The following is a 26698-nucleotide window of genomic DNA, read 5'->3' on the forward strand; positions in this document are numbered from 1 at the left end:
GTTAGAAAACACTCAAGATTTGAAATTCTTATTATTCATTCAAAGGTTTTAAAGGTTTTTATATCACAGGTTTACAGATTAGCAATCTTTTTAAGTTAATATTTCTAAAAATTTCAATATATATTTCTAATTAATCTTTTCTTCAAGATTCACTCAGTCTTATCAAAGTTAGTTGAGTACAGTACTTGCTAGTCCTTTTTCAAGCAGTTTAATTTTACAATGATCCTAAAAAAATTAAACTTGAAAATAGTTTTACTTCATATTTTATAGTAAAATAAATCAAATAGCTAACACAACTGCTTTTATGGAAATCTAAAAATAAAAACAAACCTGAATCCATGGTGACTGACTTTGGAGGTTTAACAGGATAAAACACAAAGGGAAATACAGCACCATGTATTTGATTTTGGATCTAAGAAAATAAAAAACATCAGTATATTAATATGTCAATTATACAACCTGACCAGAATACCAGGATTTAAGAAATAAAAAGGATCAAAAAGTCTAGTACTGGCCAAGCGCGATGGCTCACATCTGTAATACCAGCACTTTGGGAGGCTGAGGTGGGTGGATCATCTGGGCTCAGGAGTTTGAGACCAGCCTGGCTAACATGATGAAACCCCTTATCTACTAAAAATACAAAAATTAAGCCAGCATGGTGGCAGGCGGCATGCACCCATAATCCCAGCTACTCAGGAGGGTGAGGCAGGAGAATCTCTTGAATCTGGGAGAGTTTGCAGTGAGCCGAGATTGTGCCACTGCACTCTAGCCTGGGCGACAGAGAGAGACTGTGTCTCAAAAAAAAAATTAATAATAAGGCCAGTACAACATTGAAACTGAAGTACTAGATAAAGCAGACCATGGGAATAGATCTGGTTTCTTATGTTCCTTTAGAATACAATTTTGCCTATATTTGCAGAAAGACTTACCTGTATTCTGTAAATTTGAATTCTAAATAATGATTGATGTGCAGATGTGTTATATTCCATTTTTAACGCTGGAAGATAATTTCTTCTTAGAGCTATTGCATGTGGCTGCAGAATTTTCATGTTATGACCAGTAGGTGTTAAGCAAACCTAAAATTCCCCCCAAACAAAAAAAGCAATTTATCTATAAATGACTAGAATTAGAAATTCATACCAAAAACTTTTTAAAACAGTAAGCTAAATATCTGTATTGGTTTAGATTTAGATCTTTATATCCCATGTCCATAAAATTCTCATATTCATATAATTGTTACAAAATTCCACTGTATCACTTTTTAAGTAAACTTACCAAAATTTACCATAATAAAAACAAAATAATAAAGGAAAAATAAAATTAAAGAAAGTACACTGAAAATAATAAAACATTTTTAAGTTTCCTGCTAATCCAAAGAACAGACCATTAGCGTCTAGCATCTTAAAAGTAAGTTTTTTCTTTTTTTGTTGTTGTTTTTTTGAGACAGAGTCTTGCTCTGTCACCCAGGCTGGAGCACTGCAACCTCTGCCTCCTGGGTTCAAGGTATTCTCATTCCTCAGACTCCTAAGTAGCTGGGATTACAGATGCCTGCCACCATGCCTGGCTAATTTTTATATTTTTAGTGGAGACAGGGTTTGCCATGTTGGCCAGGCTGGTCTCAAACTCCTGACCTCAAGGAATCTGCCTGCCTCAGCCTCCCAAAATGCTGCGATTACAGGCCTGAGCCACAGCATCTGTCCTGATTTCTGAATATAAATAAACACCTCTTTAAAATATTTTATACAAAGTATGTATGACAGGATTATTTTGTTTTATAATGAAGCAAAACTTTCCTTAAATTTCACTAGTGATTCGCCAAACTACAACAGATAAAAAATTAAAACTTCACGTCAATACTTAAAAATATTACCGGAATGTTAGTGTCCAACTCAACAACCTTATCTTCTGAAGGTGAAGATTCAGTATATTCCTTAAATTCTCTCTCTAATTTCTCAGTGTGCTTTACACTCATTGGCTTCCATCTTGCCTTCTTCTTGGGCTTTGTCTCCCAAACCACATCAGAACTTATATAAGAAAGCAAAAATCACAGTATTTAATACCAATTTATTAACATATTTATTTTTAACTGATTTATTACATGAATTACCATACCTTCAGTAAAATTTTACAATAGCCTCAGTTATATGTGAGCAGATTACAAATTTTAAAACATGAATTCATTCAATGACTACCTATTAAGCTGCTGCTCAGGCACTATTACGGGTGTTAGGGCCATATCAGTGAACATCTCTGGCATTCTGGTGTTTCATTTTAGTTGGGGAGTGACAATAAATAGTAAACAAAATAAATTAGCAAAATTTAATATGTAGGAGGTGAAATGCTTTTGAAAGAAGAAAATGTAGACAGGGCAAGGGGGATCTGGAAAACTGGCATATGTAAAATGGTGGGGTCTGCAATATTGAAGCAGAGTGGTCAGTGGGGGCCTCACTGAGAAAGTGAGATTTTGGAAACCTTAAAAGAGTTCAGAGAGTTATCCAGCAGACAAGAAGAGGAAAACATTTCAGGCAGAGGGGCCATCTAAAGCAAAGAGCCTAAAGCAGGAGGCATACTTGCAGTGTATGAAGAAGAGCAAGGAGGCTGGCATGTCAGGAACACATTAAGAATAGAAAATAAAGTTAAGACTTACAGTGAAGGGCCAAATAATGTAAAGCCTTATAGGCCACTGTAAAGATGCTGAGTTTTATTCTGAATGAAATGAGAAACCACTGATCGGTTATAAGAAAACTAGCAACATCATCTGGTTTATGTTTCATTAAGAATACACTCTGTATTGAAATGGATGGAAAGAAAAAAAGAGTGAAGTCCAGGCTAGAAACAAGAAAACTTGTTAGTTTATTAAAGTAAGCCAGCTGAAAAATGGCGACAGCTCTGATGAGGTTATGAACAGTGAGATAATAAAAAAGCGGTCAGATCTATGTGCACTTTGAAGGTAGAACGAGCACAGAACTTCTTGATGGATTAGGTCTTGGTGTAAGATAAAAAGAGGAATCAAAGACAATTTCAATGTTTTTGGGCTGCACAACTAGAAGGAGCTATTTGTGATTAACTCTGATTGGAAAGCAGGTTTGGTGGAAGGAGGAAATAAAAAGTTTGGTGTATACAAATGAAATTTAAGAAGTCTCTCAGATATCTGAACAGAGAGTTTGCATGCACAGTTAGATATACAAGTCTCAAGGTCAGATGACAGGTACAACAGAAAGCATATGTAAGAGAGAAATTCTGGGCAGTATTTGAAATCATAAAACTGAAATGCACAGGTCTTAGAGCCTCAAGGCATTTGGCCAATGTAAGCAGATGAGAGAAGACAAGGAATCAATAAATGAGACTGGGTAGGAAGAAAAACCAAGATGGTGAGGTATTCTGACGTCAAGTGAAAGAACTACAGCAAGGAGGGATCTGTGTTAAATGCTATGAAGTAAAGACTGATAATTCTACACTGGATATGGCATTACGGAGGTCACTGGTAATGCTGACAAAAGCAATTTCATGGAGTGTTGAAAGCAAAATCCCATTTGGAATGGTTAAAGAAAAAATGGATGAAAAAGAATTGAGAATACCAGATATGTTAAGTTCTTTTGAAACAATCAGTACTTTTGAGGAGTTTGGTTATAAATGCAAACAAAGAAATGAGCAAAAGATAGCAAGGAAAGTTGGCTCAAGAGAATTGTTCATGTTGAGAGAAGTAACACTGAGAGAAACAATGCAGTAGAGAGCCAAAAGCTGTTGACTTCGGGGAGAGGAAGAAGAAAACTGCTGGAACAATGTCCTCAAGTAGGTAGGAGGAAATGAAATACAGTGCAAAGGTAGAGAAAAATCTGTTTAAACAGGAGCACATATACCTACTGCAAACTATTGGGAGTATGTCAGTACAGCAAGTAGTATGCAAATGCCTGTAGATAGGCAGCAGTGATATTGGAGGGTGAAGTGGGTCTCTGGAAGTTTGCTTTTGATTGCTTCAATTTTTTCAGTAAAGTGGGATGCAAGGTAGTTAGGCTGAGAAAATAAGAGTCTGAGGAGAGACAAAGTATAAAATAGTTATCTAAGATACAGAATGTGAATGGAAGCAATCTAGTTGTACTGAAATTAAAATGCTGAAAGGCCTACAGACAGAATTTAGACATCTATCCACATTCTGAAAATACTTTACTCTGTTTAAATACTTAAGTTGTTTAATTTTATTTAAGCATTCTATTTGTTAATTCCTTATAGAACTTATATTCATTTAATAAACAGAAAGGTAGAGATCATGTATTATTTATCTTTGCATTAACATCACTTAGCGGAGAAGATAACACATAACAAATCTAACAGTCTTAAAAGTCTATGGTGCATTTGATCTCTTTAGTAAAAAAATTTTTTTGAGAATGAACATTTCTAAGAAAATAGACTTTAGCATTCCTTTTAAAATGGCATTAATTCAACTAAATAAGTCAGGGGCACTTATAGATTAATGTACAAAAATTTAACTCAAGTAAAGGATTAAAATTACATTATCCTGGTAAGCACTAATACATGTAAATTAATTTCAACTAAACTGTTTAGGAATAGGAATAATAAGGATATAAGGCAGAGATAAAAGATTTGCTGATGATGTCTTAAACAAGGAATGATATGCACAGTGATCACCGTATTAGATCTTAGTAGATCTTAAAGTGCCAAGGTCACATTAGAAAGTGATTGTCTTTATGTTAATCCTCCAACAACTACAGCATATGTACCCTGAACTGTGGTAGATGATAATGAAAAATGAATTAAGCATTTTGTATAATATGCAAAACATACTTTTGTTAAGTTGAATAAATATAATTTTTTAGATAAGTGGAAGAATTAACAACATAATAAGGGATTTATAAATTTGATTTCTGCCATATCTTTATTTCAAAAGGCAAAAAAAGCTCTCAAGCACATTTAAAATGAGCATTATCACAGTATCAATGAATAGTCAAAGCACAAAACTGAAAGTAATTTTGGATTTTATAATAACAATTTCTTAACAATTGGAAACTGATCATTTAAATGTATCCAAAATTTAATGCATCTAACCTTGTAATGCCTATATAGGCTACTTCTTGCTTTGTGTAATTGTTGACAAGAGAAATTCCAACATCTTGTAATGCCACTGCAATTTCCTGCTCTGCTAATTCTGCTTTCTCACTTTCATACGTTGCTTTAAATACCTTTGGATCTTCAGTGAATAAAATAATGCGCTGTAAGCCTTCAAAGAATGAAACTAAATAAATAGTCTTTGTCCCCAAATCTATAGCCATCATCATATCCTAAAACAAAACCACCAAAAAAACCAGAAACAAAAAAATTAGAATTTGGTCTCAACAGGAAATTTAGATTTCACATTTATAAAATGAAACTATTAATGGCACCTACTTCATAAGGTTAGTGGCAACTAAATGAATGAATATTTGTATAATTGCAAATATACATTATTGAAATCATTTGATGTTATCTATAATAAAGTTATTAATCAGAAAAACACGTCATTGTTTTATTTTCAACATTTTAATAAAATCAAATAGTCTTCCTGTGTAGGCTAATCAATAACACAAAGTATTTTTTTCTGCTTTATTCTAAGACTACACCAATGTGATACGTATTAAAAGCTGTTTCAATCTGAAATTTGTATTTCCTTATATAGCTGAATCAAACAGGATAAAAAATATCTTATATCTCAGGTGTATGTTCTACAAAGCATGTATATTCATCATGAGGCTATTTCTGCAGGAATCTCACATAAATGTGCTAATATCAGGGTTCTGAAGGTCAATGACAAGATAAAGATAGCAAATTCTCATAATTCATATTCAGCCATTAATTTCTAGTTAATATTCTGATGTACAGACATTTTTAATGTATAGTATACATTCATGTTACAATACACAGAAATTAAAAACCGAGTTGTTACCATAAACTAATTATCTAGGGATACTTATTTATTTATAATACTAACTATATATATGTATATAAATATTTCTAAGTATGTGTATATATATACATATCATTAAAACCACATTGAGAATCAAGAAAACTAACTTATTTCACTGAAGTCTTTCTAATATTTTACAGTGAATGTCTGATTTATCTTTATAAACTTCAAAGTATCACTATGATATAAATATGCAAAGTAATAATCAATAGGTCAAATGAATAAGATTATTTTTATATCAAAATACAATATTTTTTTCCTGAATAAGTCTAATAGTTATGAATTTTTTTAAATTAAAGTTAGGCCACTTATAGGCAATCCTCCTAAATACAATGTCAAAAATACCCACACCAGACTTCTCAGCAGCAGCACTGAAAGACAATGAGAAAATACCACCAATATGCTGGCAGAAAATAACTCTGGGCCCAGATTTCCTTACTAAGCAAAAATATCTTCCATTGGAGAAAAGTATACAAATTAAGGATGCCTACAGATAAAACACTAAAGTTCAGAATCAACAGACACTCACTCAAGGAAATTCTACAGAAGGAATTAACCAGTGGCAAAAAGAAAGTGATCCAAGATGGATATTGGAAGCAAAAAAATGTTACAAAAATAAAATAGCACCTATGTGGGAATAAACATTTTATAAAATTCAATATCCTGCCATGATAAACACTTTTGACAAACCAAGACTAGATGAGAAGTTATTTAATTTCTTATCAAACTTGCCTTTCCTCCCAAAAAACTTCAGTGACCATCACACATGTTTAAGGCATTTAAGATCAGTAATAAGGCAAAGATATCCTCAATCATCACTTTCATTCAATAGTATATAAAGATCCCAGCTAGTCTAATAAGGCAAAAAAAAAAAAAAAAGAAAAGAAAAGAAAAATGAAAGGTCTGGAAAGAAGGAAACAAAGCTCTCATTATTTGTAACTGTTACAACTACCCATGTGGAGAAATAAAAAATGAATAATTAATAAAAGACTTTATAAGACTATAAACCAACAGAGAGAAAATAAATAAATAAATAAAAGACTTCAGTGAGTTTACTGGATACAAAAATCAATATATAAAATGCTGCTATACTACCATACATTAACAAGTTTAATTTTTTTTTAAATGTAGTGGGGGTGGTGGCTCATGCCTGTAATTCCAGCACTTTGGTAGGCTGAGGCAAGTAGGACTGCATGAATTGAGGAGTTTGAAAACAGCCTAGGTAACATAGTGAGACCTCATCTCTACTAAAAATTTAAAAATCAGGTCAGTATGGTGGTGCCTGACTGTAGGCTCAGCTACCCAGGAGGCTGAGGTGAAAGAATTGCTTGAACCTGGGAGGTGCAGGCTGCAGTGAGTCGTGATCACACCACCGCACTCCAGTCCAGCCTGGGCAACAGAGTGAGATGATGTTTCAAAAAATAAAAAAATGTGGTGAGGTTCTAATTAGACTGACAATTGACGACTAAGTGGTCTTGGACCAACCCTTTTGCTAAGAACAAAAGTTAGACAAAATATAAAAAGGAAAACATGTTTGAAAAGATAGAAGCACTAAATAGGCAGTAAAAATTAATGGGGCCAAGATATGAGAAAGAAGAAAATCTGAGAGATTTGTATTTGAAGTGGCTTTCTTCAAAAGCCAGCTGCCAATTCTAAAAGTAGAAGCAGAGAATGAGGCTAAGAAAGTTTGCTGAATATTGAGTAGTTCCATGGGAATGAGAGAACCAAAATTGGAGTGTATGGCATGCCAAAGAAAACAGTTAACATTTTAGGTTTTTAGTTGAGTACTCAAAGAACTGTTCTCCAGAAACCAAGGTGAACTAGATTAAAACAGCCCTCAAAAGAACTGAGGATCAGGGTCAATGTCATCCCCACCTGGATGAAGGAAATCTGCTTCTAGACTAGCTGCCTCCCAAAGGCAAAACACTATTCTCAAGACAAAGGGAATATCATACAGAGCTTCAAATTATCTCTAAACATTTTCAAATCTTATACTACATCCAGGACAGTTAAAAAATGCATAAAGAACAGATTTGAGGGAAATCTATTAAGAAAAAAGAAAAAATGCAGAAATATCCCACAAGAGATCTAGATATTGGAACTGTCAGATAGGTATTGACGTAGCTAAGATTAGTACACTCAGGAAATTATGTAACAAGATAAGAGAATTTTGGGACAAATGTTTCTAGAATAGAAATCCTAGAACTGATAATTTCAATAACTGAAATTAAGAACTCAATGAATGAGTTTAAGACCAGATTAGCCCAGCAATAGAAGTATAGTGGAAGATCAATCAGAAGTATATGTACTAAATGATGGAGAGAAACGGATGAAACAATATATTAAAATAAAAGTCATTAGGGACATGGTGAAAAAGTCTAACATTTATATAATTATGGAGTCCTAAAGTAAAGAGGAAGAAACAAGCACAAGCCATATTTGAAGAAATAATGGCTGTAAAATTTCTAAACTGGACAAGAGACTTCAAGTCACTATTTTGGGAACCATAATAATCAAGAAGATGAGAGAAAGCCATGCCTAAGGACATAATGGTAAAATCGCTGGAAACCAAGGAGAAGAAGAAAACATCAAAGTAGGTGGAATTAATAAAGAAGTGCCAACTCTGAAATTTGACATCCAGCAGAAATACCCCACCAAAAAGGGGAAAATAATGACATTTCCAGACAGACAAAACTGATAGAGAATTTGCTATTGGTAGTTTCACACTAGAAAAATACTGAGAAGAAAAAGGAACCCAAATGGAAACACAAAGATACAGGAAAAAATGAAAAACAGCACAAAGAGAAATATGTGGGCAAATTTAAATGGAGTATTAATTGTAGAAAATAACAAATGCTTCCTAAAAGATTTTGTATCTATTTAGAAATAAAATACACAAAAACAGTATATAGAACATAAGAAGGAAATAACTAAAGAGTTCTGAAGTCTTTATATTATTGGGAATATGGTATGAATACTAATTTACAGCATTTAAAAAAAATTAACCTAGTGCTAGCTCACATGGCAGGTTTTTCTTTTGTGTATGTGTGTTTTTTTTTTTCTTTTTTTGAGATGGAGTTTCACTTTGTTGCCCAGGCTGGAGTACAGTGGCACAATCTTGGCTCACTGCAACCTCTACCTCCCAGGTTCAAGAGATTCTCCTGCCTCAGCCTCCCAAGTAGCTGGGATTACAGGCATGTACCACCACATCCAGCTAATTTTTGTATTTTTAGTAGAGATGGGGTTTCACCATTTAGCCAGGCTAATCTCAAACTCCTGACCTTAAGTGATACATCCACCCTGGCCTCCCAAAGTGCTGGGATTAAGGTGTGAGCCACTGCACCCAGCCTCATATGGCAGATTTTAACAAGTCAAGAATGAATGTTTTAATACAGTAGAGGAACCTCTAGCTTTAGACTCCTTAGTATGATAATGCTTGTATGTGCCTTGAAGAAAACCAGTAAGCTATGCTCACGGGTTGTCACAAGAAATGTGTAGGAGTAAAGATTTCTAAGTGAGAGTGGCTTCTATCACACCCAAGTGAATATTGTTCTCTTACACCAAACCTATCATTTTTGGTGACCAAGGAGAATATCTCCTAACCTCCTGTGGGATTGACGTAGTACTCTCATCCAAGAGGAATGCCTGATATTCCCTGCTACCCTGCTGGTTCCTGGCCTGCAGCCTCCTGAATAGGTAGGTGCAAACTGTGGACTATGATAGTTTTGCAAGTCTACATTTGGGCCTAAAAAGGTACTGTAGCGGGCACTGCAACATTATATATTGATAAAAGAACCAAGCTACCAGGAAGATACAACAGTCATAAATTTGTACTTAAGTAATCATAAGCTTCCAAATATAAAAGCTAAAATTAACAAAAGGGAGATATAAATCCATGATTATATTGGGAGATTTTAAAGACATATAGTAACTAACAAGCAAACAAATTAATAAGATAGAAGATTTGGAAAATATTTTGAACTAAAGGATAATAAATATACAACATATCAATATATGTGGGACAAAACTAATGCTGTTTTTGGAGGAAAATCTGTAACTCTGAATGACTTCATATAGTAAGTGAAGAAAATACAAAAAAACAATGATTTAGTTATCTGCCATGGTCTGAACTATCTCCCTAAAATTCATAATGCTGATGGTCCAAGATGGTGACCTGGAACGCAGAAGGAGAGAATCAAGAGGGGTAGAGAATGATAAGAGCCAACAGAATGGATAGAGGGCCTAAGAGAGGGATGAAAATTGCGAAGAGCAGAGGGCTGGAAGAAGCAGCTTTCTAAGCGCATCAAGAACTCTATGCACCCCCGGCAACCATGGTAACTGCCTGGCACTTGATGTTTACATCTTTCAGAGCAAGCATGGAAAGATTTGTGTATTCGACTACTTTGTTATCCCCATATGACAGCACAGGACATGTTCTGTACTGTAAACTCTCAGACCTCCCCCAAATTTGTAACATTTGCTGCTGCCACTATCCTCGGCTCCAAACCATCCAAACCTTCACTGCCTTCTGTATTTTGATATTGACATTTCTTTGTGTCTGTTCTCTACCCACTCCATCCACCCACCCCTACCCCTTTACACACACCACATCAGAGTTTTTTTCAGTGGATTTAGTAAAAGACCTTTAAGAAAAAAAAAATTCATAATGTTGAACCCCCAATCCACAGTGTGACTGTATTTGGAGATAGGGCCTTTATGGAGCTAATTAAGGTTATATAAGGTCATAAGGGTGAGGCTCTGATCCAACAGGATTAGTAGAGTCTTTAGAGACATAAGGGAGTTTATGTACCCCCCATCCCTTCATGCCATATGAGAACACAGACAGAAAGGCAGTCATCTGCAAGCCAGAATCCAAACATGCTGGACCTCTGATCTGATTCCAGCCTCCAGAATGCTGAGAAATGAATTTTTGTTTTTTAATACACTCAGTGGTATTTTGTTATGGTAGCCTAAATAGGCTAACGGAGCATTCATCTCAAGAGTTCAGAAGTAAACTCCCCAAAAAATGAAATAAAGGAATATAGATTAAAACAGAAATTGATGAAACTGAAAACATATATATATATATCTCATCAAAAGAGCAAAACAGTGGTTTTTCTGAAAACAAACACACACAAAAATACAACCTAACTACAAAGACAACTAAGATGGTTTCACTTCATTGGTTAATTCTACCAAACATCCAATGAAGAAATCATATTAATTTTACATGAACTCTTCCAGAAAATGGGTAAATTATACATATTTCCCAACATTTTTAAGAAGTCAACATTACTTTGATATAAAAACCTGGAAACAGTATTACAAGGCGGAAAAGTTATAGGTCATTTCTCTTGTGAATATAAGAGCATAAATCTTAAAACATTAGCAAGCCAATCCCAGAAATGCCAGGTTGACCTAATACTTAAAAATCAATCATATAATTTATTCCCCAAAAAAGACAAAGTCTGAAATCATTTAATCATTTTCAATAAATGAAAATAAAAAGCATTTGATAAAAATTCAACACTCGTTCATTTATTCATACCTATACACACAGACATTTTAATAAACTAGGAGTAAAAGGCAACTGTCTTAATGTGATACAGAGTATTTATTTAAAAGACAACCAACCAAAAAAACAAGTAGAGTGAAGACATGCTTAAGGAGGAAGTGTTCAGTTTCCCCTCTAAAATGGGAATGAGAGACGGAATGGCCTACTGAAAGGCAGGAAGGAAAAATCACTAGTGGTAAGAAAAACAAACAAAAAAAAACATTAGGAGTCAAATTAAGAGGAATCTTGAAGGACAAAAAACTTTAATAATTTCTGAAAGTATTTTAAATGTTACCAGAAAATGTATGCACATAACTTTATCATCATAGCTTACTACCCAGAAATAAATTTGTTTTAGTTCACTCAGTAGATACTTAAATGTTCTTATAGAAGCTAAATCTACCTAATATGATTGTCAGTGCAGAGAATGTATTTGTTTTTCAGGTGAATGCTGAAAGCTCTTCTCCAAACAAAACTTTATAACACTGTAGAAGGAAATAAAGAGTAAACAAAATAAGACTACTTTTGGTTTTAAACATTTTTGGTTAAGTCAATGCTTGAATACTATTTTGAAGATTTTTGACAGTTTTTTAGAAGTGTGGCCACAAACAATTCTTAAAACTAGGAAGGTTGAAAATAAAATCTTTTTTGTTTTTTGTGATGGAGTCTCACTCTGTCGCCCAGGTTGGAGTACAGTGGCATGATCTTGGCTCACTGTAACCTCCGCCTCTTGGATTCACGTGATTCTTCTGCATCAGCCTCCTGAGTGGCTGGGACTACTGGTGCATGCCACCACACCTGGCTAATTTTTGTATTTTTAGTAGAGACAAGATTTCACCACGTTGGCCAGGCTGGTCTCGTGATCCACCTGCTTTGGCCTCCCAAAATGCTGGGATTACAGGCGTGAGCCACTGCACCTGGCCCAAATACCTATTTTTATAAAAGGCTGCTGGGAACACCATAATAACTTAATACTTACATCCTTTTGTGTTACAACACCATCGCTTTGTCTACATCTCCACTTCAGCATTCTAGAGCCCACTGGATCAGCCCATGTATAAAACACTGCTTTTCCAGGAGGGAGGGAATCTTCTATTTCACTGAGAGAACTGACATAAGTAGTAAAAATATGCATTAAATTAAGTGCAAGTACACAAACAGATTTTTAAAAACTAAAATAATACTTGATTAATTCTTAGTCCACTAACTGAAATCTGTGATAGTTCTGATTAAAACAAGGCTGAAATTTTTATCTTATACAATTAAAAAAGGGTTCACTAATGAATGTTTCTCATTATTTTCCCACTTAGAAAATATACATTCTACTTAGGAAATAAAGGTCTTCAAGTCTTTAAAACTGTTCTGTCAATTTTTAAATACAAATTAATTATCGAAAATTATTCCAACTACTTTATTTATACCAATTCTATGAGAATTTCATTGGTAACTCTTTCCTAAGTATTGGTCTTACTAGAGCAAAAACATAATAACTCAATTATTCTTTAAAATCACAAAACATGAAATATATACCTAAGAAATTCAACTGACTCACAAAAAGATGCTTAGAAAGAAAAACAATTACAAAAGTTATAAAGCAAATAAGTAATAAAGTATAGCTCTTCTAAGTGGAAGAAGGAGCTAACTCTACAGATTAAAAGAATTCACTGGGTATCAGACAGTAATGAAACAGTATCGTTCTAGACAGATCTTTGTAAGAAAATGAGGGAAAAACATGATCAGCACACATCTAGGAAAATCATAGTTTCAAGAAAGTAAAAATGCTACTCTCACAGTTCTACGATGTCTAACATCAAAAAACAATGGAACAATATCTACACAATTTTGAGAAAAAGGTTATCACGTAAAATTTCATGTCAAATTGTCATAAATTTGTAAGAATAAGACATTTCAAACAATTGACGTCACTGCACTCCAGCCTGGGCAACAGGCCAAAACTCCACCTCAAAACAATAACAACAACAACAAAAGATAAACTGATTCTAACATTATAAAATTGGAAATAAAAATTCTGAACAATTAAGGATTATTTAATTGTGGCACACCTAAGTGATAGAATATCATATATTCAGTAAAAATCATGCTTTGCATGGACACAAAGAAGGGAACAACAGACATCCGGAGCCTACTTGAGGGTGGAGGGTAAAAGGAGGGAGAGAATCGAAAAACGACCTACTGGACACCATGCTTTTACCTGGGTAATTAAACAATCTCTACACCAAACCCCCGTGACATGCAATTTACCCATGTAACAAACCTGCACATGTATCCCCTGAACCTACAATTAAAGCTAGAAAGAAAAACAGAATTGTACTTTGAAGCAAATTTATATGCTCACAGTATCTATCAAATATGAGAGATACATAAGGAAGGAAGAAAGGGAGGGAGGGAGAAAAAAAGGCAGGAAAGGAATGGAAAAGCAATGCACCAAAATGTTGACAGTATTTGGATTACAGAGACTATAGTCCTCTTTCACATTTTTTCTATAAAATTTTGAAAACAGTAATTTAACAACTGTTACTTTTATATGAAGGAAGTAACATCCATATTTTTTAAAAAATCAAGAGAAGGAAATGTGGAGGAGAAAACAAACTCACAGTTTTCATTTTTCCATGAAAAAAAGTCAAATGTAAATGTGCTGATTAGCAAATAAATTTGGTTTAAAAATATTTTAAATGGTTTTAATTCATATAAATTTTAATCTGTTTAATTCATTGCAGAGTATTCCTTATGCAAAAATGTATTGGACTACCAGGGACAGGCAATGAAAATTCCAAGAAAAGGGAAACTAACCATAGTCCTCAGACTGGTAACTATCTGTGTATACATGTCTCAAACTCACAAGAAAGTAACACAATGTGACAAATGCTGTAATCTACATATGCAAAGGTGCTATCAAAAACTCAGGTACATAGATTAAGATGGCAAGGGAAGTGATCACATAGAATGGCATTTTTTTTTTTTTTTTTTAAGTTCCAGGATACATGTGCAGCACGTGCAGGCTTGTTACATAGGTAAATATATTTCATGGTGATTTGCTGCACCCATCAACCCATCACACCTAGGTATTAACCCCACACGCATTAGCTATTTTTCCTAATGCTCTCCCTCCTGCCGTGCCCTCAACAGGCCCCAGTGTGTGTCGTTCCCCTCTGTGTCCACGTATTTTCATTGTTCAGCTCCCACTTATAAGTGGGAACTTGTGTTCCTGTTACTGAGGATAATTGCTTCCAGCTCCGCCCATGTCTCTGCAAAGTAGAGGATCTCGTTCCTTTTTATGGCTGCATAGTATCCATGGTGTATATGTACCCCATTTTCTTTATCCAGTCTATCATTGATGGGCATTTGGGTTGATTCCATGTCTTTGCTATTGTGAATAGTGCTGCAGTGAACATGTGCAAGCATCTATCTCTATAAGAGAATGATTTATATTCCTTTGAGTACATAACCAGTAATGGGACTGCTGGGTCAAGTAGTATTTCTAGTTCTAGGTCTTTGAGGAATCGCCACACTGTCTTCCACAATGGTTGAACTCATTTACATTTTCAGCAACAGTTTAAAAGTGTTCCTATTTCTCCATCGCCTCGCCATCATCTGTTGTTTCTTGATTTTTTAATAATCACAGAATGGCATTTATCTAGCTGAAAGGAACATCTATTCAGGTAAAAACACATGGAAAGACCCAGAGCATTCAGGAAACAAAGACTTCAGTTTGTATAGGGTAAGATTTAGGCCACAGAAAGATAAATGTTTAGAAATGCAGCCTAGAAGTATATTTTTAAAGAAATGAGTAAAAAAAAAAAAAAACTTTAAACAAGAAAGATATTACTATATTTCTCATTTTAGAAAACTCATTCTAGTGGAAAATGTAAGATTTACTAGAGATAAGACTAGATATAGAGAGACAGGTCAAAAATCTACTCAAATACAACTGGGCATACTCAAAAATCTACTCAAAAAAACTCATTCTAGTGGAAAATGTAAGATTTACTAGAGATAAGACTAGATATAGAGAGACAGATCAAAAATCTACTCAAATACAGTGGCACACACCTGTAAACCCAGCTTCCTGGGAGGCTGAGGCATGAGAATCACTTGAGCCCAGAAGGTAGAGGTTGCAGTAAGCCTGGATCACGCCACTGCACTTCAATCTGGGCGACAGACCAAGACTTTCTCAAAACAAAACAAAACAAAACAAAACAAAACAAAACAAAACAAAACAAAACAAAACACAATACTTAAATAAAACAAAACAGAAATCTACTCAAACAGATAAGAAATGGAGGGATACTGAAGTATGATGATGACAGGAGAGATAAGAAGGAAATATTTATTTAAAAATTAAAGTTTAACAAACAAATGAAAACCCATCTCATGTTCACGGATGAGTAGACTCAATATTGTAAAAATGACCATACTGCCATAAGCAGTCTACACATTCAATGCAATTCCCATCAAAATACCACCATCATTCTTCACAGAACTAGAAAAAAGTCCTAAAATTCATATGGAACCATAAAAGAAGCCCCCACAGCCAAGCAATACAAAGAAAAAGGAACAAACCTAGAGGCATTGTATTATCCAACTTCGAACTATACTACAGTGCTATAGTCACCAAAACAACATGGTACTAGTATAAAAAAAAGGCACGTAGACCAATGGAGCAGAACAGAGAAACCAGAAATAAAGTCAAATACTTTCAGCCAATTACCCTCAACAAAACAAACAAAAACACAAAGGAGGGAAAGGACAACCTATTCTAGTGAAGGGACCAGTCTGGTCAGGGCCTGAGACAGAGCTGACTTAATAGTTTACAGACAAGGCTGGTTCTTCATTCTTGTCCTTTTAGCTCTTTTGTTTCCAGATTCTTCTGTCCAGTCTTCTTTCTGGTATCTTGACTATCTCCTATTCAAATGGTGCTGGGATCGTGGGCAAGTCACATGCAGAAAAAGGAAATTGGATTCTTATCTCTCGTCTTATACAAAAATCAACTCAAGATGCATCAAAGACTTAAATCTAAGACCTGAAACCATAAAAATTCTAAAAGATAACATTGAAAAAACTCTTCTAGACATTGGCTTTGGCAAAGACTTCATGACCAAGAACTCAAAAGCAACAAAACAAAGATAAATAGATGGGACCTAATTAAACTAAAAAGCTTCTGCACACAAAAGAAATAATCAGCAGAGTAAACAGACAACACACAGAGTGGGAGAAAACATTCGAAAACTATGCATCTGACAAAAGACTAATACCAAGAATCTATAAGGATCTCAAACAAATCACCAAGAAAAAACAAAAACAAAAACAAATAATCCCATCAAAAAGTGGGCTAAGGACATGAATAAACAATTCTTAAAAGAAGATATACAAATGTCCAATAAACATTGGAAAAAATGCTCATCATCACTTACTTATGAGGGAAATGCAAATTAAAATCACAATGAGATACCACCTTACTCCTATAAGAATAATCACAATTTATCACAATTTACATAAAAAAAAATACATGTTGACATGGATGCGGTGGAATGGGAACACTTTTAGACTGCTGGTGGGAATGTAAACTAGTACAACCACTATGAAAAACATTATAGAGATTCCTTAAAGAACTAAAAGTAGAACTACCATTTGATCTAGCAATCCCAGTACTGGGTATCTGCCCAAAGTTACAGAAGTCATTATATGAAAAAGACACTTGCACACACATGTTTAGAAACATCTATTATTTTTGTAATATGGATAATTTAAAAAACAGGCATTTCCCTTTCTTAACATCTTAAATAGATGAGAGAATGATACCCAAAATGAGTTTTAGGTACTCGCTAGTCCAGCCCTCTGGTCCTTACTCAGTATCTGTTTGATATTAATCAACGATTAGAAGTTGTACAGTTAGCAGTGGAAAGAAAGTGTACATGCAATGATAAATACGTGCTTGTTGAAAAGTAACAGGTGAAAACAAAGAAAGAAAGCAAACAAAATAAATTCAAGATAGCCTGGAGCTACTAAGTAGAGGGTCAGAAAGTTGCATAAATGGTAGTAGCACTAGGAAGATATAACAGCAAATTATTTAAGAGTAATCCTAAACCATGAAGATTCTGTTACAGTCTTTAAGGAAGGAGTCCTTTCCCCTGACACCTCAATAAGAGGGTACCTATTGTTAGAAAAAAAAAATCTGAAATTTTACATATTTACACTATATTAAACATATAAAAAATTCAAAAATAGACAACATTCAGAGACCCATAACAAACTCTGACAGACTGCTAATCAGAGTCAACAATGAACAAGCTTTTACCACACTTGCTTCAGCTCTTCCATTTTTCTTTCTTTGAAGCATTTCCAAATAAATTGTAGACATCAAGTCAGTTTTACCGCTACATACTTCAGAACACTTTTTTAAATGGAACATTGATTTTTGTAGCTACAATGTCATTATCAGTGTTTATATTCTTAAGAAATTATCATAAAAATCATGCCTCATCATCTAGACTTACACCATCGAGTTACTGTATTTGTGATAATCTTACCTTTGATGGTATTCAATAAGTTCATTCTTGGTGTGATTTATTAAGAGGAACGTGGCTGCTCCATCATGATAATCTAAAAATGTAATAACTGTAGAATGCTCAGCCAAATTCACTTCCGCTATAATACCTCCAAGCTAGAAGAAAGAAAAAGAAAACATTTTTAATGTGATCATTTCCCCAAGAATATTAACTAATAACATTTATTAACAGACTATTCTTAACTTGATAATTTAATTTTTGGGATGATTGAAAAAATAATACAGCATTTTGTACTGCATTTCTTGGAATCTACGATTTCAATTATTATATTACAGATAGGTGACGTTCCAGATGTGGTATATTCTAGTATTTCAGGCATGGCAACTAACTTTTTATATAACAATTAAATTATCTTGATAACTTCTGAGATGATTGAAAAAACAATTGAGAATTTTATACTGCATTTTTGGGAATCTACAATACCAATTATTGTATTACAGATAGGTGATATTCCAGATGTGGTACAGTCTAGTAGTCTGGGCATTCCAACTAACTTTTTATATAACAATTAAATTATCTTAGATCTGTGTTTCCTTTTACAAAAAGAAGTGTTTGTTCATTTTTGGGGAAAAGGGAAAAATCAACAGAGTAATTATATGATATAAAAATAAATAAAATACTAGTTGGTATATTTTAGCTTTTCTAATGACATATGCAAAAATCAAAACAAAACAAAAAAACAAAACAAATCTTACCTCATTATCCAGACGCAATAAAATACAATTTTCTTGCTTGTTAAAATATATCCTTTTGGGAGGATCTTTACTCTTTTCAACTTGAATAAGAAGTTTATTAGCAGCATTCTCAGGCCAAAAGGGGATACACTAAAATATACATTATATATATTTATAAAAAATGAACAGATTTCACCATAAATACATAAATCATCTTAATATACCCATCAGAGAAGACTTAAAAAAAAAAACAAAAAAAAAAAACTCCTTCAACACTGCTCTATTATTGGGTTGCTTAGCTAAACAGTTATAAACTTTCAACTTGAAGATGGACTGTCACTTGTCAGCACCGTGCATTCAAGAAGCAGTGAACAGCAAATATGAAGAGCTATGATAAGTGAACTGCTGGCAAGAAAAGAAACTTTAATGTGGTCATGATCTTACAGAGAAGGGTCAAAAAATCAGCAAGAAACCTGAGCTAAGAACTGGGACACAGATGATCAGGTTTAAAACAAGAGTATATTCAGTTACTAAAAATCAAAATCAGGTTATGGATATTATTTGGTAGAATAATATTTTTATGTGTACTTTGACTTAAGCAGAAGTCAAAGTACATAAAAATAACAAGTCAGAACATGTATTAAATCTAGCACCTGGTCATCAATTAAAGGTAAAAAAGTAAAAGCAGTATTCAAAGTTCAGAGTAGGAAAGCAGCTCAGCATTTTAAGAAATAACTTGAACATGAGTAATTTGGAAACCAAACTAAAAGAACAGGAGACAGTCAAGGGACCAGAAAGAAGACTGGACAAAAGAATCTGGAAACAGAGCTAAAAGAGCAAGAATGAAGAACCAGCCTTGTCTGTAAGCTATTAAGTCAACTCCATCTTAGACCCTGACCAGACTGATCCCTTCATATATTTTTCAGAGACTGCTCATTTATGATACCTGATCACCACATGACTTAAGGACATTGTCGCAGAACCTGGTTATTACAGCTAAGTGTCTTAGTTTGTTAAAGACAGTTTTATTCAACCATAAAAGGCAATTAATGGAACTAGATATAAGACATGGTTAGGAATACAACCTGACTTTATGCAAAGCCAGGGCACCGCAGTCTTACAGATTCAGGCAACCCTGCACCAAAGCTTTTACCCGTGCCTGCATTACTAGCCCAGGCACTTCACTTGGGGGCTCTTTATGACAGCCTTTTGGCAGAGGCCTTCCTTTGAAGCCCCTGCAGAACCCCTTTATCAGGAGAAAACGGGGAGTCAGAGCTGAGAACTGGGACACAGATGATCACTTTAAAACAAGGGTACACTCACTTCGCAAAAAGTGAAGACACTTTTTGTCCACTTTCAGTGCTCAATACATTTCTATTCCTAGCTCCTCCTCTTTGCCCTATTCTATCCCCCAGGTCCATAAAACTGCTGGATACCTTGTTCAAGGTTCCCTAGACAGTGAGACAATTCCCATGTCTGTGCTGATCCACCTGATACTTGTCCAGTGCCACTTCAGAATAGGTGGTAATTGATGCTTTCTCTGATTTAGCCTCCTGCTTACACAGATTGAGTGTCCCCTATCTGAAATGCTTGGTACCAGAAGTCTTTCAGATTCTGGACTTCTTTTGGATTTTGGGGTATTTGCATATATATAATGAGATATCTGCAGGGTGGTACTTAAGTCTAAACATGAAATTCATTTATGTTTCACATACAGCTTATACACATTGCCCAAAAGTAATTTTATATAATATTTAAATAATTTTGTGCATGAAACAAAGTTTGTACTGGACCAGCAAAAAGCAAATGTGTCACTATCTCAGCCACCCATGTTGACAATCTGTGGTTGTGTGACATCACCAACATTCCTGACTTTCAATTTGTGTTACCAATAAGCAACCATTTTCTTACCCTTATTTACATAAGTAATTAAAGGTTAAAAAAAAAAAAGACATATAGTTAAGAAAGTGAAAAAAATAGTGTCAGGTGTGGAATTTTTTATTTGTGGCATCACATTGGCACTTGAAAAGCTCTGGATTTTGGAATATTTTGAATTTTGGAGCATTTTTGATTTCGAATTTTCCAATTAAGGATGCTCAATCTTTACTATCACAGTAAGTGATTAAAGGTTTGACTGTTACTTTCATTGTGGCTTGTCTTAATCAGCTACTCTGACACCTGGCAGCTCAGCTCTCTCCTCAGCTGAGCTCTTGACAATTGCTAACTTTCTCATTTTCTCCAAGTCATTGTTCAAATGTGACTTCAATGAGTCCCATCCTAACCACCTTACATAAAATTATAGCCCACTCCTGGCTCTCAAACTCTTAATGTCCTTTATCCTACCTTAGACTTTCCCACATTGGACTTGTCACTTTGAAACATATTATATATAAATTGATTATGGTATTATTAATTTAATGTTTCCCCCACACACACACTGAAATGTAAACTACATAAAGATGGGAACTTGTGGCTTTGTTAACTAGTACACTGCAAGTCACATTAAAAATACACAATATTTGTTGAAAGAATGAACAGACTTGAAAAAAGATGAAATTTCTGTAAATAAGAACTATAATTATTCAAATATTTAGTTGAAGACTTAAATAGTAGGTCAGACACAGCAAAAGTAAAAAAAAACATTGAAAGATGTATATGTAGAACTTACCCAGAATGAAGGAAAGAAGAGTTGGAAAATATAAAAGAGCTATTAAGAGACATGGAGGATATATTATGAATATCTAATATGTCTGATTTAAAGGCTTAGATGGAAAAAGTAGAAGAATGGAAGAGAGGTAACATTTAAAGAGACAATAGTAGCAAATTTTACAGAAAGCATGAAATATATTAATCCGCAGATCTAGGAGTAAAGCATCTCAAGCAGAATAAAGAAAAAGTTAACCATATATAGATATATAGCAGCAGAACATCGAAGACAAATAAAAGAAAGACTGTGAAGGCAGCCACAGATTTTTATAGATACGTACACTAATGGCATTTATCTTCAAAACCCACCCTAAATGAAATTCTAAAGAATATACTTCCAGAATAATCCCACAAGGATGGTTTTGTATGCAAAAAGGAATAATGAGTAGAAACAGCAAACACTTCTCTAATCCTAATGTTTAACATAAAAGTTCTTCAAAAATAAAATATTCCATCAACCTCAGTCATTCAGAAAACCCTTCTTCAAAGGTTTAATGATGGCACAGAACCAAAATTTCACTTCTAAGTTACTACTGCCTTCAAATAACTTGAAGAGGAGTCTGGCTTAACCTACTCTCCGAAGCCATTCCTAATAGCTTCCTGGGGAGAATAAATAATTTCCTTCTCTTTGATGCATTTATACCTTATCTAGTCTGGCTGCTACATTAACCAAAGTGGTTAGTAACTGTTAAATTTCTACCTCCCTTAACAAGCTAGGCATTCCTAGTTATCTAATTATTAAAAATTAAACCTTGCCATCTCTCTAGAGCTGGGCAAAAATATTCAATAAAGATTCATGAAACTGAAACAAAACTGGGGCAAGGGGAGAGTTAAAACATTACATGGTGACTTTAGGTATCTAACTTCGAGGAGAAAATAGAATCCAAAGAGGTATAAATTCATCTACCCACCTGCTCCAAATCAAGAGAGAGCCATTTACCACTTCCCTCTTCGGCCACTGATATACGGTATTTGCTTTTGTTTTTAATCATATAAAAAGGGGTAAATGTCACAATTCTAGTAATGTTAAAACTGCTGAGGTCTATGGTGACACCAACCTAAGAAAAAAAAATTAACAGTTCAAAAACTGTAACACATCATAACATCCTTATAAAATTTAATTAAGTAGTTAATAGAAACATTTAAAATTAAAGTTTCTTGATAAGCACAGAATGAACTCACTTGATATTCCATTTTCAGGCCTTTACATTTAACAGCTCCATGACTACCAACAGTATCAATTGAAAACTGATCGGACAACTCACTATCAGTTACCATAAGTTGAACCTAGGAAAAAAAATATTCCAAACATGTTACAATTTAGGTACCTTTAAAAATTCCTGCTTAAACTGGTAATTTACTTTTTAGCATAAACAACATATTGTTTGTTAATGCACTAAACCTTTCCAAATATTAAATTCTAATTTTAGCCTCAAATATTTAACAAATGTTATCTCTATCCAAGTTTCATAATATTTATTCCTCAGACCTTTAACAACTAAAAAATGAAAAGTAGCTAAAGACAAGGGGAAAACAGAATAAACGTTACATACCTTATTGTTATTAAAAAAGTGATTTGGCTGAAAAGAAAAGAGAACTGGCTTTTTGTAATCAGGTGGATGCTTTCGATGAATTCCGTCTGCTTTGTACTGTAACATTCGACCAGTTTTATTAACCATCCAATAAGGACTATGAAATGCCACAACTGTCTGACCAGTATTATAAGTCATATGGACAGCAATATCTAAATCAGTCTTTTCCATTTCTGTAACACAGGTAAAATTGATGAAACTAATGTCTTGTTGATTAGGCTTTATATGATGTTCACTTTTCCAATCGTGATTAAGATAGTCAAGTAATTTTAAATGTAGCCTGGCTTTATCCAACTGTACAGTACAAATCTGGGCTGAATGTCCTTCACGTAGAGTAAAAACTGAATTTTCAATTCCCTGTAATAAAAAAAAAATTAAAATGTTACAGAATGATATGCCCCCAAATTCTATTTATTTATTCCAAATGCTGCACAAAATGCTTTTGAAGTACCCATCAGAACAAGTCAGAAGACTTACATTCAAGGTCTAATTTTGTCAACTGTGTAAACCTCTATATGGTATTTAATCTGAGATTTGAGTTACTGTATCTATAAAATGGTCTAAATGACTTAATTCAAAGGAGAAACTGTGAAGATTAGGTTAAATAACATAATGTGAAACTCCACTGGAAATTATAAACATAAAACACTACAACTGGTAAAACAAAAAGACAATCTTAACCACTGATTTTTGTTTTGAAAACAACAAAATAATGTAAAATGTGGGCAAAAACTGATGGTAATCCAAAATAAGGAATCCCTACCACCTCCATAATCCCTCATCACCCATTTCCAATCATTGTTTATATTACATCATATGTATTTCTCCAAACTGCTCATTTCCCTCTATTATCTTAGTTCATTTCACTATATGACTTCTAAGTTTAAGAGCATCCTAACTGCTCTTGTCTCCTCTAGTCCCTTGCTCATACCACAGCTAAATTGTCTTTCTAAAAACTGATCATATCCTTTGGTAACTGGCAGATAGAAAGTGATCACTAAAAACATCCAAGTAAAAGCTCTCTCTACAAGAATAGAACATAAATTGACAGTACATCTGAATATCTCATCAGCATCTCTATTCTGGTCTCTTCCTATTATTATAGGAATCTCATCTCCTGATTTTAAATTAATTAAGCAAAAATAATAAGTTCTTGATTCTTTACAAGTTAATAGTATCCCACAAAATAACAACAGTGGTGGTAGTGCTAGAGTGATTAATAAATGGGAACCCCGTGTCTGTCACACACTGTACAAAATCCTTTACATAGACCATTTAATTTGATTTTCCCCATGTCTTAACCATGCAAATTTTATTATTATTCTTGTTTTACAGACTACAACAAAAAATTTAGAAAAGCAATAAAGCCTGCTTAAGAAGACAGAGCTAGCATGTGACACAGCTAGGATGCAATTTCAAATCTACCTGATAGCAAAGTACAAATTCATAACTACTATGATAATTTGTTACTCAATATGGAAAAACACATTTAAACCCATAAATAACTTTAACTTTTTCCTTCAAAAGAGACACATATCAGAAAGTGTAAACAGCTGGATGTATTGGCTCATGCCTATAATCCCAACACTTTGGGAGGCCGAAGCAGGAGGACTGCTTGGGCCCAAGAGTTGGAAACAAGCCATAGTGAGTCCCTGTACTACAAAATTAAAAATTAAAAAAAAATTATCGAGGCATGGCATGCACCTGTAGTCCCAGCTACTCAGGGGGCTGAGGTGGGACATCACTTGAACCTAGAAGTTTGAGGGTACAGTGAGCTATGACTGCATCAGTGAACTCCAATTGGAGCAACAGAGAGAAACCTGGTCTAAAATTTCTTTTTAGGCAAGCGAATGGTAATTCTCAAAGTGAAATAAATTCATAAAAGATGACAATGATGAACTACTTTCTTCCATTTGATAAGCATCGCAAATGAAATATTTACATAAAATCTTAAGATATACGGATTCCTATGTTATAACAGGAAGAAACCAGACAATCTGTTAAAACAAAGAGTATGTAAGAAAATAAGCAACTCTACAAAGCAAACAATCTTTTAAGAAAATCAGCACTAAAAGAATATGATGTAGCAGGCTTTTTTGTCACTGAAGTCTAGTTTCTGAATGCTGTATCAGTAATAATTCTCATCCTTGTTGTAAAAGAATATCTTTATTAGCTATTCTTAACTAGTATTCTAATTTGTTAGATCTTTAAAATAGTTTTTATTGTTCATAATTTTAAAAAACTGAAGCTAGAAAATCAAAAACAGGAAGGCACTGAAACAATCCCACAATACCTCTATATAATAAGCAATTTTGTAAGGAAGAAGATTTCGGAGTAGAATAGGTGGCCACAAGTGCATTATGTATGGTAAATCCCAACCATCTTCTGAATACACTGACAGAGATGTTAAATTATCTTTTTCTGGAACAATATTAATGAGAAATGATTTCTTAGAAGGGTTTTTAGATCTACATTTCTTCTTTAGAAGAGCACCATCATTTTTTATAATCTCTTCAAAGTCAATTCCTTCACACATTTGATAGTCCTCATCTTCTGGCTTCAGAAAAAGGAATGATCTGTGTAAGATTAAATGATATACTTTAAAATGCTTTAAAGGAGAACATATTAAACTATATAATTACAGCTGTAGAATAACAAACTTACCTCCTTTCATAATACTGTAATACATTTTTATATTTTCATATACTTTTTAGATATAAGATAGATAAATAGATGCCATCTTAACTTTCCAGAAGCTAATCAAGTTGACTTTTAAGAGGAGAATATTTTTCTTGCAAACTATCTCTAAAGTACACTTATAAGATAAATGGTTTCATATAAAAATATGTAAGTTGTATCAGTCATATATGCGAAGCAAACCACATAGAATCATCTGTGATGTGTACATATACTGAAAGAATTTGGCTTTTCTGGATATGTGGGCCTCAAAGGAAATAAATGCCATGATTGAATTCACGAACTAAAAAAAATTTCTATTGAAAAAATACAAATGAAAGTTTTCAATACATACTTAACTTTATTAAAATGTGTACCATAGATGCAGAAGAGTTTTTTTAATATCAGTATGATATTTTATTTTATTATTATTTTTTTTCTGCTTTAGTGGGTTTTTAAAAAATTATTATTACATTTTAAGTTCTGGGACACATGTGCAGCCCATGCACGTTACATAGGTATACACGTACCATGGTGGTTTGCTGTACACATCAACTCGTCATATTTTTCCTAATGCTATCCCTCCCCTAGTACCCCACCTGCTGACAGGTCCCAGTGTGTGATGTTCCCCTCCCTGTGTCCATGTGTTCTCATTGTTCAACTCCCACTTATAAGTGAGAACATGTCATGTTTGGCTTTCTGTTCCTGTGTTAGTTTGCTGAGAATGATGGTTTCCAGCTTTTTCTATGTCCCTGAAAAGGACATGAACTCATCCTTTTTAATGGCTGCACAGTATTCCAGGTGTACATGTGCCACATTTTCATCCAGTCTATTACTGATGGGCATTTGGGTTGGTTCCAGGTCTTTGCTATTGTGAACAGTGCCACAATAAACATACATGTGCATGTGTCTTTATAGTAGAATGATTTTATAATCCTTTGGGTATATAC

General features: G+C 34.0%; 1 protein-coding gene across 3 annotated transcripts in view; it reads right to left on the reverse strand.

Annotated features, from left to right (window-relative positions):
- The window catches only part of VPS13A (vacuolar protein sorting 13 homolog A), a 242787-nt gene that overhangs the window by 66228 nt on the left and 149861 nt on the right, over positions 1 to 26698 (reverse strand). For all 3 annotated transcript variants that reach the window (XM_032290653.1, XM_032290654.1, XM_032290655.1), the window contains exons 47-57: positions 25366 to 25648; positions 23034 to 23429; positions 22663 to 22767; positions 22392 to 22538; positions 18796 to 18924; positions 18062 to 18195; positions 12493 to 12622; positions 5065 to 5297; positions 1871 to 2024; positions 930 to 1076; positions 331 to 412 (exon numbers count right to left, since the gene is read on the reverse strand). In XM_032290653.1, coding sequence (XP_032146544.1) covers positions 331 to 412; positions 930 to 1076; positions 1871 to 2024; positions 5065 to 5297; positions 12493 to 12622; positions 18062 to 18195; positions 18796 to 18924; positions 22392 to 22538; positions 22663 to 22767; positions 23034 to 23429; positions 25366 to 25648 — 1940 coding nt within the window. The remainder of the gene's footprint in view (positions 1 to 330; positions 413 to 929; positions 1077 to 1870; positions 2025 to 5064; positions 5298 to 12492; positions 12623 to 18061; positions 18196 to 18795; positions 18925 to 22391; positions 22539 to 22662; positions 22768 to 23033; positions 23430 to 25365; positions 25649 to 26698) is intronic.

The sequence above is a fragment of the Sapajus apella genome, unplaced genomic scaffold (genome assembly GCF_009761245.1).
Source record: "Sapajus apella isolate SASKATOON/1434 unplaced genomic scaffold, GSC_monkey_1.0 scaffold24, whole genome shotgun sequence".
NCBI classification, from domain to species: domain Eukaryota; kingdom Metazoa; phylum Chordata; class Mammalia; order Primates; family Cebidae; genus Sapajus; species Sapajus apella.